The sequence below is a fragment of the Oncorhynchus mykiss genome, chromosome 19 (assembly GCF_057628025.1).
Source record: "Oncorhynchus mykiss isolate SJ-2025 chromosome 19, ASM5762802v1, whole genome shotgun sequence".
NCBI lineage: Eukaryota > Metazoa > Chordata > Actinopteri > Salmoniformes > Salmonidae > Oncorhynchus > Oncorhynchus mykiss.
The window spans coordinates 51,107,538-51,122,735 of NC_143040.1; the positions used below are offsets into that span (position 1 = coordinate 51,107,538).

Below are 15,198 nucleotides of genomic sequence, written 5' to 3' on the forward strand. Positions count from 1 at the left end.
TGTTTTTTTCCATCATTGTTAGCCTGCCACACACACACACTATACAATACATTTATTAAACATAATAATTTGTTTTTGTCACAAACCGGCTCGTGGGAAGTGACAGAGAGCTCTTATAGGACCAATGCACAGATAATAATCTAATAACAGGCACGTGGTAGCAAAGGGCATCAGTGTCTTAACAGTGCGATTTGCCAAGGCAAGAAAATCAATAAAAAAATCTGGCAGTGGCTTCTGATTTAAATTCAATTTTCACAGAACCGCTTGTTGCAATTTCAATGAGGCTCTCTTGTTCAGATATCGGTAAGTGGACTGGAGGCAGGGCATGAAAGGGATAACGAATCCAGTTGTTTGTGTCATCTGTTTCTGGAAAGTACCTGCGTAATTGCGCACCCAGCTCACTCAGGTGCTTCGCTATATCATATTTGACTTTGACTGTCCGTAAGCTTGAGTTCATTTGCACACAAAAAATCATACAATGATGGAAAGACCTGTGTGTTGTCCTGGTTAATGCAGACAGAGAAGAGCTCCAACTTCTTAATCATAGCCTCAATTTTGTCCCGCACATTGAAAGTAGTTGCGGAGAGTCCCTGTAATCCTAGATTCACATCATTCAGGCCAGAAAAAACATCACCCAAATAGGCCAGTCATGTGACAAACTCATCATGCAAACGGTCAGACAAGTGAAAATATGGTCAGTGAAGAAAACTTTAAGCTCGTTTCTCAATACAAAAAACGTGCCAATACTTTGCCCCTTGATAACCAGCGCAATTCTGTCTGTTGTAAAAGCGTTACATGGTCGCTGCCGATATCATTGCATAATGCAGAAAATACACAAGAGTTCAGGGGCCTTGCTTGAACAAAGTTAACTATTTTCACTGTAGTGTCCAAAACGTCTTTCAAGCTGTCAGTCATACCCTTGGCAGCAAGAGTCTCTCGGTGGATACTGCAGTGACCCAAGTGGCGTCGGGAGCAACTGCTTGCACGTGCGTTACCACTCCACTATGTCTACCTGTCATGGTTTTTGCGCCATCATTACAGATACCAACACATCTTGACCACCAAAGTCCGTTTGATGTCAAAAAGCTGTCCAGCGAATTAAAAATATCCTCTCATCCAGCTATAACGCATAGAATTCACTGGCTTGTATGCGAAGCAGTAATTGTTTCAAAACATCTTCTGCCATGTCACTGATGCGTCGTGAAACAGTGTTGTTTGATGAAGGAAATGTCTGTATAGTTTTTTTGCCTTTTCCCCAGCACTGTCCCAGCCATATCTGTGGCAGCAGGAAGAACTAAGTCCTCCACAATAGTATGGGACTTGCCTGTCCTAGCCACTCGATAGCTCACCATATAAGACACTTCTAGCCCCTTCTTATTAATGGTATCTGTTGCTTTTATACATGTCTTACTACTCGAAAGTCATCTTAATTTTCCCTCAAAAAGCTCCTGTGGTTTATTTTTCAAATCGTCATGTTTTGTTTCTAAATGTCTGCGCAATAGTGAAGGTTTCATCGAGTTGTGAGATAGTACTTTTGCACATATAACACACTGTGGCTGAGGAAAGGCACAACTCTCAATATAATTGAACCCCAAATCAGTGTAGTTCTCATCATATTTGCGCCTCTTCGATGGTCCAACGTCCCTGTCTGTTGTTCGGTGCTTTCCCTGGTAAGAGGGCAGTAGCTCTTCGGCTGCATCAGATTCACAACTCTCAGTGTCCATGCTAGCTGGGCTAACAACGAATTACTGATGTTAGCATTGGATGTGCTCGTGGAAGCAGAACAACCTGTGTCATTGACAGGTGCAGGTGTAGTACCGCTGGTAGTAGCAGTACTACCAGTAGAGCTGGTATATGTCTCTATGGACGCTGGCCTTACTTGTTTTAATCATTTATCAATTTTTGAGAAAATGGAACGAGCAGCAGCTATGTTTGGCTACACACCGACGCTTAGTGGAATTCCCATGAGAGAGTAACGGTTAATGTGATTGGATGTTAATTATTTGGCTAGGTTACCTGTATTTGACATTGTGTTGTTATTTCGCTGAACACTAGATGGTTTAATTTTATTTTTTGCAATGAAACGAGGCTACTCAGGTGAGAAAAAAACCTCACCCAAAGATTGGAAAATATAAATGTTTGAAAATGTGAAAAGAAAGATATAAAAATATATATATATAATTTATTTTTAAAGTGAATCACATTTTAGATATATATAATAACTAAATGGATAATTACTAAATGAGCCAACAAATGGGTTTTTAGCACAAAATGTAAACTCTCTTCGTAGCACAATTCTGTAATCCCTGAACATTTTCCAATTGACGTTTGCATCTTGCTGCTTGGTGAATGGACTGGTGATATTTTTGGGTCGTTTCTGACTGGCAGTGGTGTTCCTGATCCCCCTGTTCTGTATTCAGAGCAGAGTCCCACCACACTCCTCCCCCACAAACACACAGCCTGTTTACCCATCACCTACCCGTTGTGTGTGTGTGTGTGTGTGTGTGTGTGTGTGTGTGTGTGTGTCACACAGTCACACAGTCACAGCCCCCTCCAAGTGCCTGACACCTCCCATCACCCAGCATGCTCCCAATCCTGACATGGCACGATTTTTAATCTCCCCCTTCTGCACTCCTGGGTCTAAAAGGGACAGGATCCTCCCTCCCTCTCCCTCTCCCTCTCCAATCAGGACCTCAGAATGTTAGCCACTGTGTCTCTGTACATTCCCATGCCACCCTGCCTACGGCCCTCCTCCTGCAGCTCTGCCTGCCTGCCTGCTGACCCCGTCATGTAAGGAGTCTTTTCCCCCCTCTCTCTCTTTGTCTTCTTTTATCTCACACTGTTGCCTGGCCTATCTTACATCGACCGTTTGCTGATTTTGGTAGTTTCCTACGTGTGCTCTGTGCACCATTGGTGGCAGCTTCATTTCAGACGTTTTCCCCATAGTTTTACATTTACATGGCCCATTTATGCATGCAGTGCTATTTTGAGAATGTACTGTGCACCATGTTAGATTTACCATTCCAACAAATGAATTGTGGCGTATGTTAAAAACTGTGCCATTTGTAGCACAGATACAGAACCAGCAAGCTGTTTTGGGCCAGAGAAAGCAGGTGATACAGGGCTGGTAAAGGGAGTGTCACTGCTCCCATGTGGGCTGCAGTGAGCTGGGTCCATTTCCTGTGTGCTTGGCCGGTGGTGTCTGGGTGGCAGGTGGGCTGAAGGGGGTCAGGGTACAGGGTCAGCCCTGCTGGTGCAGGACAGGGGCTGGGGAGGAAGTGCTCTCTCCATGTGGACTGGCCCTCAGCCCGGACTGACTGACTTCAGCCTCACTCTCAGCCCCTGTCCTGCCTCTCCTCCTCTCTTCAGAGGTGACTCATAACCTGAAACCGGCTGGCCTCCCAAGAGAGGGCAGAGGAGAGGAACATTCTTATTATTTCTTTCCACTCTCACTCACTCCAAAAATCCCAGTATGTTAGTGGCTAGCCAGAGCTTAGTGAAATGATGCGATTGATCGTTTATGAAACAAATTCAAAAACGCAGTTGAGTCCAAATCGGAGACAGAGACCGAGAGAATGAGATCCACAGAGCAACAAACCACAGAGGGAACAGGAACAACTACTCTCTAACTGTTCCCTCTGGGGTTTGTTGCTCTGTGGTTCTCATTCTCTCGGCCTCTGTCTCCGATTTGGACTCAACTGCGTTTTGGAATTTGTTTCATAAACGATCAATCGCATCATTTCACTAAGCTCTGGCTAGCCACTAACATACTGGGATTTTGGAGACAGCATCTATGCATGCTGTCTGAAGATATTTGGACCACAACACATGGAAAGTGCTGCCCTGTTTGTAATCTCTAAGGATTTAGATCAAATTTTGGATTATAATTAAACTAAGTGAAAAGTCATTATGAGGACCCCCCTAATGGGCTGATGGGCACTGAGGACTTCAGCCAGAGCACCCAGTCATACCCTCTAAGCTTTTAACTATGAATGTATCATTTACGCTTTTCAATTTGAAAAATAAGCATAAAGGTTTTAGTCATTATCTGTCTGGAGCATGATTTGGGTTGAGGCTGTGGCTGGAGTTCAGCTGGCAGACTTGGTATGGTACTGATAGGGCTTGAGGGGGCAAGGGGGGTAGATGGTTTCCGGAATGGTCGCTGGAGGCATTGGGTGCTTCGCCCGTGCCCGGTAGGGTGGCAGAGATGACATGCCACGCCCCTGTGGGGGTCCCTCCGGCCAGACCTGGCCCTCAGACTAAATGCCAAGACTGACCAGTCTGCACTCCCTCCCTGCTCAGCCCTCTCAGGAACATTTGAGCTAATCTCACTAAGCTGAACTATAGTAATACCTATTCTATGTCTGTGATTGACATTTCCCTGGTTGGTATCCAATCTCCATATAACTTTTGTTTGTATCACAGCAGTATTTTGAGAGTGGTTATGCAAGTGGTTGCACCAGAGGAATAGTCACAGTTTCAAATGCGTAGGGAATTATTGCATTGAAGTTATTACATGATATCCACTTTTATTTTTTCATGGACTTGAAGGCAGTTCCTCCAAAACAGTAAATTGCAAGACCTTGAAATTCGTCTGTAATATTCCCAACATAGCAAGCCTTTGATGTATCAATTTAAATTAGTCGGACAGATTGCTGTTTTTTAATGTGGTGGAATGTAAATTGATAGACTTGGAAGCCATTTCTCCCTAAACTGCAAGTTGCGTAAGTGTAAAATGTAGCACTTAGCTTCCCTTTCATTTGCCAATTACAGCGCACTTGGCTTAATCACATGGTTTGATGGACAAATTGCCCGTCTCCTATGTTATCACACCAGGACTAAACAAGCCTTTAAGGACGGGGGCCATAATGATAATAATAATTAGTAAATCAAATGTTTTTTTGTCACATGCTTCGTAAACAACAGGTGTAGACTGACAGTTAAATGCATACTTACGGGCCCTTCCCACAATGCAGAGAGAAAAATAGAAAAACAATAACACAAGGAATAAATAAATACACAATGAGTAACGATAACTTGGCTGTATACACGGGGTACCAGTACCGAGTGGATGTGCAGGGGTACGATTGCACTTGAAACTTCCTAGGAATAAAATATGACCCTATCAGTCCTACAAAAGTCCTCTATACAGTCTCAGGAGGACTATAAGAACGTGTGTACCCTGTGAAAGAGGATGATCCAGAGAGCTCAGTATTTGGTGCTCCCTCATTTCACAGTTTATCTACTAAAGCTCCTCTGAATCTGTGCTACCTGAGAGGAATCTCTCTCACGCCGTTCCTATAGTAATCCAGAGACGGAGACGGAGTACACTGACACAGCCAGTGGAACGCTAAAACAACAAAAACACTGTCACCACCAACATCCAACAATCAGCACTTTTGACACGTCGTGTGATCGTACGATTACATAACAACAGGATTCGTGAGGCGCACCAAATGTGCCCCGTCCCCTCCCTGCCCCATCCCAAAGGCACACCGGCGAGACACTCACCTGCCAAGAGCGGGCCTGTGTGGACCAGCTGATACGTCAGTGGACCGCAGGGCGGGCGGTGTGCCAGACCATGCCTAGTGCCCAGTGCTGTGGCCCAGGCTCCTTATAGGGCCTCCACCATATGGCCCTGATGGTGCTCCCCCTCCCTACCCCCCGCTGCTGCTCACTCAGGTGGCTTGTTTTTCCACTGGGCTGGGGCTGCTGGAGGGACATGTGTGGCGAGGTCATCACTGGATCTGTGTGTGTGTGTGTGTGTGTGTGTGTGTGTGTGTGTGTGTGTGTGTGTGTAGTTTTATAGGGATGAATGGGGTGGGGGGAAACAGCTGAGCATCCCCCTTTCTCCATCCGCTACCCCCCTGCTGGTGGCCAGGCAGCCCCTCCCTTTCACATCTGTTGTGGTCAGGTAGAATCTACATCAAGGCACTTAGTGTTCAGAGCCATACTTCTCTCAACCATAGCTTGAAGGGGGTAGTTGTATTGGTATTGTTTAAAAGCTCCTATGTTTGGACCTTTGCCCTGTCTGTATGATATCCTACTGTCTCCTGGGACATGAGGCCTCCTGCTCCTCTCACCCCCCATCCTCAGCATGACCAATGGTTCCCCCTAGGATTCATCCTGTAATACAGTTAAACAGATGTTTAATGAAGATGTTATTTCCTCATTACTGGCAGTGGGATGGGGATAGAGGGGGGTATGGGGGGGGTAGATAGACAGCATAACAAAGTACCAGTTTAATATTCCTCTCGCCTGTGGCCCTGAGATTGTGTCTGCCTCGGACGTAAATTGTACATCCCTCACCCACCACAGGCAGTCTTAATAAGACACCAGGCTAGTCGACGGATCAGACTCGGCAATTACAATTCAGCCAGAATTAGTTAATGGAATCTATAGAGTAACATTTATATATCAGTGGTGGCTGCCTAATGACTTTGTTGAAATAGCCGCAGCAGCAGCATAAAAATGGCTTTCTGTGAATCACATAAGCACCGGATTTCTGTAATTTGTTTTTTTCTGTTTTGTGTAATTTTTGTGTGTTGGGCTGGAGATTAAGATGGCATTCTGGGAGAAATTGTCATGTCAGTGGCTGCATTGTTTGAGCGGGATTGTGGTGATTAATTTTGCATGTACTCGGGAGCAATTGGGGGAGGGCGGGTGCTCTCCTGGAGGAGGGGTGACTGAGGCACGCTCCACTCTCTGGTCCTGATTCACCACTCCTCTCCTCTCCTATCTGCTGCTGTGGTTGCTGCTTCTGCCTGATTGGGGAATTTAAACAGGAATGTGTGCACATTTAGGAAGGTTTGTTTGCTAGCTGCTGGAAGGCTCGGTATTATGAATAAATAAATAAAAACATTTTTATAATGATATATGTAGCACCCATAATATCATGTGTATGATCTACTTAGACCTGTGTAATATATGCTTTATAGTAGATAGTTAAATTGTTACCTCTATTACTTAGCATGGCCCAAAAACAGAGTTGCATGTCTGTTTCCCAAATGTGATGCAACAGAGCACTTAGCCAGAAACACTGTCATATTATCTAAAGATCCTCAGTGTTCAGCCCACTGTCCTGTCCTGGCCACATCTAAACCCTGGGGTGCCAGTGTTACTGAGCCAAGGCCAGCTGGAACCCTCTGTCAGACCAGACCAGGCCAGGACACCACTTCATGGGCTTCATCCTAGCCTCTTCAGGAATGTGTGGTTATTTTCCTGCCATGTCTCTCCCAAAGCGCCACGCACAGAGTGAGAGAACTGGAGGGCTGATCTGCGATGGCACGGCTGTGGCATTATATGTGACAGTCCATCCCCTGGTCTGGCGCTTTGTGTTGCCTCATTCCCTACACATTCACTACAGACTGCTGGTGGCCCTTTGTCTTGCCTCATTCCCTACACATTCACGATAGACAGGCTGCTGGTGGGCCCTTTGTCTTGCCTCATTCCCTACACATTCACTACAGACAGGCTGCTGGTGGGCCCTTTGTCTTGCCTCATTCCCTACACATTCACTACAGACAGACTGCTGGTGGCCCTTTGTCTTGCCTCATTCCCTACACATTCACGACAGACAGGCTGCTGGTGGGCCCTTTGTCTTGCCTCATTCCCTACACATTCACTACAGACAGGCTGCTGGTGGGCCCTTTGTCTTGCCTCATTCCCTACACATTCACTACAGACAGGCTGCGGGTGGCCCTTTGTTTTGCCTCATTCCCTACACATTCACTACAGACAGACTGCTGGTGGGCCCTTTGTCTTGCCTCATTCCCTACACATTCACTACAGACAGGCTGCGGGTGGCCCTTTGTTTTGCCTCATTCCCTACACATTCACTACAGACAGGCTGCTGGTGGCCCTTTGTTTTGCCTCATTCCCTACACATTCACTACAGACAGGCTGCTGGTGGCCCTTTGTTTTGCCTCATTCCCTACACATTCACTACAGACAGGCTGCTGGTGGCCCTTTGTCTTGCCTCATTCCCTACACATTCACTACAGACAGGCTGCTGGTGGCCCTTTGTGTTGCCTCATTCCCTACACATTCACTACAGACAGGCTGCTGGTGGCCCTTTGTGTTGCCTCATTCCCTACACATTCACTACAGACAGGCTGCTGGTGGCCCTTTGTGTTGCCTCATTCCCTACACATTCACTACAGACAGGCTGCTGGTGGCCCTTTGTGTTGCCTCATTCCCTACACATTCACTACAGACAGGCTGCTGGTGGGCCCTTTGTCTTGCCTCATTCCCTACACATTCACTACAGACAGGCTGCTGGTGGCCCTTTGTGTTGCCTCATTCCCTACACATTCACTACAGACAGGCTGCTGGTGGCCCTTTGTGTTGCCTCATTCCCTACACATTCACTACAGACAGGCTGCTGGTGGCCCTTTGTGTTGCCTCATTCCCTACACATTCACTACAGACAGGCTGCTGGTGGCCCTTTGTGTTGCCTCATTCCCTACACATTCACTACAGACAGGCTGCTGGTGGCCCTTTGTCTTGCCTCATTCCCTACACATTCACTACAGACAGGCTGCTGGTGGCCCTTTGTGTTGCCTCATTCCCTACACATTCACTACAGACAGGCTGCTGGTGGCCCTTTGTCTTGCCTCATTCCCTACACATTCACTACAGACAGGCTGCTGGTGGGCCCTTTGTCTTGCCTCATTCCCTACACATTCACTACAGACAGGCTGCTGGTGGGCCCTTTGTCTTGCCTCATTCCCTACACATTCACTACAGACAGGCTGCTGGTGGCCCTTTGTTTTGCCTCATTCCCTACACATTCACTACAGACAGGCTGCTGGTGGCCCTTTGTTTTGCCTCATTCCCTACACATTCACTACAGACAGGCTGCTGGTGGCCCTTTGTTTTGCCTCATTCCCTACACATTCACTACAGACAGGCTGCGGGTGGCCCTTTGTTTTGCCTCATTCCCTACACATTCACTACAGACAGGCTGCTGGTGGGCCCTTTGTTTTGCCTCATTCCCTACACATTCACTACAGACAGGCTGCTGGTGGGCCCTTTGTCTTGCCTCATTCCCTACACATTCACTACAGACAGGCTGCTGGTGGGCCCTTTGTCTTGCCTCATTCCCTACACATTCACTACAGACAGGCTGCTGGTGGCCCTTTGTTTTGCCTCATTCCCTACACATTCACTACAGACAGGCTGCTGGTGGCCCTTTGTCTTGCCTCATTCCCTACACATTCACTACAGACAGGCTGCTGGTGGGTCCTTTGTTTTGCCTCATTCCCTACACATTCACGACAGACAGACTGCTGGTGGGCCCTTTGTCTTGCCTCATTCCCTACACATTCACTACAGACAGGCTGCTGGTGGCCCTTTGTGTTGCGTTATTGAGGCCAGCCCAGACAAACGCACGGCAGGCAGGCGTTTGGTGCTGGGTTTCAGTGCAGTGCTGGCAAGCCTCTGGCCCATGTTTAGGAACTAAGGTGGTAAATGAGGCAGGGTTTGCTTTGACTCTTCAAAGTGACAGTGGCAAGCTATGTGTGTCCTACTGTCTGTCCCCGTAGAAGACACTGGGAACTATATCTGTGTTGGTTTGAGGACATGGATTGTGGACATGTGTTTGTTTGTGTTTATCTTGAATGTAATTTTTCTTCTTCTGCTTACTGACCTACAGTTTATACTCTATTTAGGATATTTCTCATTTAGAGAGTGAATTGTTGTACGATTTTGGTCGACGTATTTTACTTCAGTAAGAGCTTGATGATTATTGTTCAAATTTCCAGGATTCTTTCCTCTTAAATGGTTTGTATGTTTCTTTAGCAGGGCAATGATCTCCCAATATCTTCATGAAATACATAGCATTTCTGTACAGCATTTCTGTTTAGAATTCCTTTGTCATCCTGTGAATTACCCCAGTGATGAGACTGAGCCATTCTGGCACACTAGATCAGTTCAGGGTAAAATACACTCGCTGAGAACATATTATTGTCTTGCCATGTCTCAACCAGACAGCTATTGTCAGTGAGCCACAACATTACAACACAGCAGCATCCTGCAAAACACTGAGCTTTGATAACAGGAAACATGGCCACAATGGAGTCAGAGTCCCTTCCTCTTCATCTCTCTACCATGGGAGCAGCCAGCCCCAGACTTAGCCCAGAGAATGAGCCAAGGAGAGGCTAAAAGACTGACTGGGAACCCAGGTGGTCCTCTGCAGACAGACAGGTCATTTAAACCTGAGAGTACACACATCACTGGATAGTTACACACTGACAGGCCCTAGGAGAGAGATGTGTCAGTCTCTCAGAAGGAATAAAGGGCCAGGGGACAGGAGTGTGATTGTGTGTATGCGGGAGTGTGCTTGTCAGGCAGGTCTGTAGAAGCCTAAGCAAGCCTGGTGTAATATCCCCATTACTTCCATGGACCCCCACTACTGCGCAGCACCTTGCTCTACCTCAAAACCAGCCTCCCTGCTAAGCGTGTGGGCTGGGGTTAATTGCCACGCAGGGGGGTAGAATTGAGGGTGCGGGGAGTCCCTGCCCCTCAGCAAATGTCCCCATCTGCCCCCACCCCTTCCTCCTACCCTTCAAGTTACAACTAATTCCTGGATCGGTGCAGTGAGAAAGACGCTGCTATCTCTTACTAAGACTGAACCCACACCCAGACACCCCTTCAACACCCCCCACTACAGCCCTGCATCACATAGAACACAGAGCAAAAAGACTGGAGGACAGGAGAGGTATTTTTTACTCTCCTCTCCGTCTCTTTTTTCTTGATTTACCGCGCTTTCCTCAGAAAGCTCCATTGTTCCCCTATGCCTAAGTCTCATCAGGCCTTTTGTGGCTGACTATCACAGCGGCAGGCAGCGAGCTGGAAATGTATAAATGGTATCATGCCTTGTGATTAATGGCGGTGCTTATGAGTCAGGTCTGATAACGGGCCTGCTCTCTACTCAATTTCAGATACCGTTAATGGAATCTGTCTTCTGCGATTGTAATGTGAGAGCGCCTAATTTGCTATGGAGCTTGAAGCTGTCACCGGCAAGGGATTGTGGGGTCATAAGGGACCTGGCAGCCGTTTGGCCTGCAGCTTGTATCTGCCGTGCTGAATAGAGCAGCTCTCTGCCTGTCAGTTAGCTGATAGGCTGATGAGGACTCTAAGCCACTCCACACAATGGCGGAAAGGGGCATACTGCCTGACTTCCTTAATTGTGGAGCCCGCTCATATTTCAGAGCCAGCGTGCCGGGGACTAGGCTGCTTTTTTTCTTCCTCTTTCTCCCCCTCAACTTTTTCCTCGTACCCAGCACCCCCCCCCACCCCCCCCCCACCCCCCCCCCCCCCCCACTCACACTCACACATCTCTTTACTCTTTTTCTTTTCTTCCCCTTCTTCTCCTCCTCGTCATTTGTTGTCCCTCTTCCTCTCCCTCTGTCTCTCTTTCTAGTAAGTGGTGGGTCTTAGTATATGATGGATATCCCAACTTTGCTTCAGTCACCACTGAAGAGATGGAGGCAGCAGGGGAAACTTTTGTGCCCACATTATTGAAGTAAAGGACCATATCTCCCATAATGGTTATTTATGTCAGGTTGCTCTGGTGCTGCTGGAGAGGAAGGTTGAAGGATAGGTATGGGAATGGCCTAGATTTTTTAGATAGTACCTATTCCTATGCAAATCTAAGATTTATTGCAATGACAAGTACTCCATAATTAACAAACATGTGGCAATGATTTTTTGAGCAATCATATACGTCAATCCTAAATATGATTTTCAGATCTAGCTTTGGGATAATTACTCATGCCCACATTGCCCGGAGCTGCTCATACCTATGATTGGACAGTTACTCTACAATTAAAAACAGAAAACAATTATAGGATTTCTTGAGCAGTTAAATTTGTGTGTTAACCCCCGTGCCTCACCCTCTCCTTCTACTCTAGACTGGCAGGCCCAGGGCCGGGTGCGGTGCTGGCTGGTGGAGTGTTTGCTGTGTCCAGGCTCAGCTGGCAGTGGTCGGTGGTGGCTGAGGTCTTCTCCCTCAACAACCTCTTTGTTGGGCTCCTCTTCTCCCTGACTACCAGCTTCCACTGTGCTGACAGTGCCCCCCAGAGGAGGAAGGTAACCCAGCCCTCGGCACACACTCCCTCCACAGCTTCCACCCTCACACGGGACAGAACATGCATATCAGCCACATCTCCCAGACCAGATAGACTGTTCCGTGGTGATATCACAACTGTCTGCCTCAGGAAACTATACTGTACAACCTATATGGTGTGAATTTACAGATTTCACGTTTCGTCATTGGATTTGTATATTTCTTTCAATGACAGAAATGCTATATAAAATATGAGGAATTAAGTCTCCTCTTGTTGTTGTCAGGTTTCCCATTGGGGGGCGCTGTGCTGTGGCCTGGGTCTGTGTAACCAGCACACTCTGGTGCTGTACGTGGTGGTCATCATTCCCTGGGTCCTGCTCCAACTCTACTCTCACAGAGTAAGTTTAACGACAGGCTCTTCTCCATCTGAGTGGCCATAGAGACGTAACACAACCAGGTAGAAGAACTGGACCATCTGTAAGGATGCTAAATATATGTTTATTGTGTGATTGTGTCAGGAGCTGTCTGTCTGTGGGCTGATGTCTCTGGGACTGTGTTTCCTGGGGGGTCTACTGCCCTACGTCTACCTGCCTATCTCCTCCTACCTGAACACAGCTCGCTGGAGCTGGGGAGACCAGACTTCCCTCTCAGGCCTCTTTACTCACCTACTGAGGACTGAATACGGCACCTTCAGCCTGGTACATACTTCTATACATTTACCTGTACCAACATACATTATCTTTGAGGTTGACCACAAACTCTAGTGTGGGACATGTAGTGGTGATTGATGTGGTTGTTTCTTTAATATGTGACCCTAGGCCAAGACAGAAGGTACCGGGAACCTCACCATGATGCTAAAGTGAGTATGCCCAGCTTTATTAGAATATTCATTCACTTTATTTTACAGATGAAGTCATTGCTATATCATGAATTGTTCTGGTGTCTTGCTTTTAAATGTTGTGCATTTGAAGGTCATTCATTGGATAATGTGATCTGTAGAAGTGACAGAGTGGGTTTTCTCATGGTTTTGGCTCGAGACAGACAGGTTTAAACATCACACAAAAACCCATCAGTTCTGTTCTGAAGGAGGTAGCCCATCCATCGCCAGCACTGGAGCCCGTCTCTCCTCTCTCTCTCTTTTGTTCTTCCCTCTCTCCCATCAAAGCAGAACTGAACCTGCTTAGAGGGCCAAATCCCTGTGTTCTGTTTCTCCAGCAGTTTGAATTGATCACTCTGCTCTGGTGTTTAAGCGTGACAAGCTGTGATGACAGACACTGCAATATAGCGGAGAGATTTGTTTTCCTCCAACAACCCCCTCCATCTCCCCCCTCCGTCATCCAACTTCTGTAATTGTCTATGGCTGACGACGGGTGGGGAGTATGCGTCTTAAGACCCCCCACCACCAGCCCCCCCGTCTGGCCCCCGCCCCCTTCCATCACCCCTGCTGGTTGATGGACAAGCACACCTTCAAGACAAGGGAGAGAGGCAAGCATGACAAGCATGTCACATCGGGGATGTAAACTCCACTAGACAAGCTGACACAGTCTCACACACATATACACACACACACACACACACACTTTCTCTCTCTCTCTCTCTCCCTGATAGAGACTCAATAAGCCATCCAATAGAGATGGGTATTAAAGAAGATGGGAAAGTGTCTCTGTGACTGACAGGCACTCTGACAGGGGTTGAGTGGAGGACACATTCATTGGTGTCTGTCGCTCGAATGGGAATGGAAGGGTGGGGACTGGGGGTGCATACAGTCAACAGAGTTAGTCTGTTTGATCGGGAGGGCACAGTTACTGGTGTATTCCAATCTGATGAGGAGGAAATGAGAGGACATTCAGTAATTGGTGTCCTTCAGTTTGATGGATGTTAGAGGGATGCGGTCATCAGAGGTTTTGTGTGTGTGTGTGTGTGTGTGTGTGTGTGTGTCAGGGCTCAGCTGGACCACTGTATGGCTGACCTGTCCCTCCCTGTGCTGGTCCTGGCTGGACTGGGCATGTTCCTCATCTCCTGGGACAGGTAAGGAAACACCTGGCAGACGAACCTTGCCTCAGGGCAATTATTAGCATTTGGGATGCGAATTTGAATCCCTTCCCACCACCTACCTACCCCTATCCACCCTCTGCCTCACCATATCCATTCCCTGCCTCACCCTAACCACCCTCTGCCTCACCCTACCCACCTCCTGCCTCACACCTACCCACCTCTACCCACCCTCTTCCACACCCTACCCACCCCCTACCCACCCTCTTCCAACCCCTACCCACCCTCTGCCTCCCCCTACCCACCCTCTGCCTCCCCCTACCCACCCTCTGCCTCCCCCTACCCACCCCCTACCCTCCCCCTACCCACCCTCTGCCTCCCCCTACCCACCCTCTGCCTCCCCCTACTCACCCCCTGCCACCCCCTACCCACCCCCTGCCACCCCCTACCCACCCCTACTCACCCTCTGCCTCCCCCTACTCACCCCCTACTCACCCCCTACCCACCCCCTGCCACCCCTACCCTCCCCTTACCCACCCTCTGCCTCACCCTACCCACCCTCTGCCTCCCCCTACTCACCCCCTGCCACCCCCTACCCACCCCCTACTCACCCCCTGCCTCCCCCTACCCACCCCCTGCCTCCCCCTACCCACCCTCTGCCTCCCCCTACTCACCCCCTGCCTCCCCCTACCTACCCCCTGCCACCCCCTACCCACCCTCTTCCACCCCCTACCCACCCTCTTCCACCCCCTACCCACCCTCTTCCACCCCCTACCCAACCTCTTCCAACCCCTACCCACCCTTTGCCTCCCCCTACCCACCCTCTGCCTCCCCCTACCCATCCCCTACCCATCCCCTGCCACCCCCTAGCCACCCCCTACCCACCCTCTGCCTCCCCTACCCACCCTCTGCCTCCCCCTACTCACCCCCTACTCACCCCCTACCCACCCCCTGCCCACCCCCTACCCACCCCCTACCCAACCTCTGCCTCCCCCTACCCACCCCCTACTCACCCCCTGCCTCCCCCTACCCACCCCCTACTCACCCCCTGCCTCCCCCTACCCACCCCCTGCCTCCCCCTACCCACCCCCTACTCACCCCCTGCCTCCCCCTACCCACCCCCTGCCTCCCCCTAC

The 15,198-nt window shown here is 48.8% G+C and overlaps 1 protein-coding gene across 3 annotated transcripts in view; it reads left to right on the plus strand.

Moving 5' to 3' along the window:
• The window catches only part of LOC110497888 (protein O-mannosyl-transferase TMEM260), a 35,499-nt gene that overhangs the window by 9,538 nt on the left and 10,763 nt on the right, over positions 1-15,198 (plus strand). For all 3 annotated transcript variants that reach the window (XM_021574339.3, XM_021574341.3, XM_021574338.3), the window contains exons 5-9: positions 11,916-12,093; positions 12,355-12,468; positions 12,589-12,768; positions 12,889-12,929; positions 14,012-14,098. In XM_021574339.3, the coding sequence (XP_021430014.2) occupies positions 11,916-12,093; positions 12,355-12,468; positions 12,589-12,768; positions 12,889-12,929; positions 14,012-14,098 (600 nt within the window). The remainder of the gene's footprint in view (positions 1-11,915; positions 12,094-12,354; positions 12,469-12,588; positions 12,769-12,888; positions 12,930-14,011; positions 14,099-15,198) is intronic.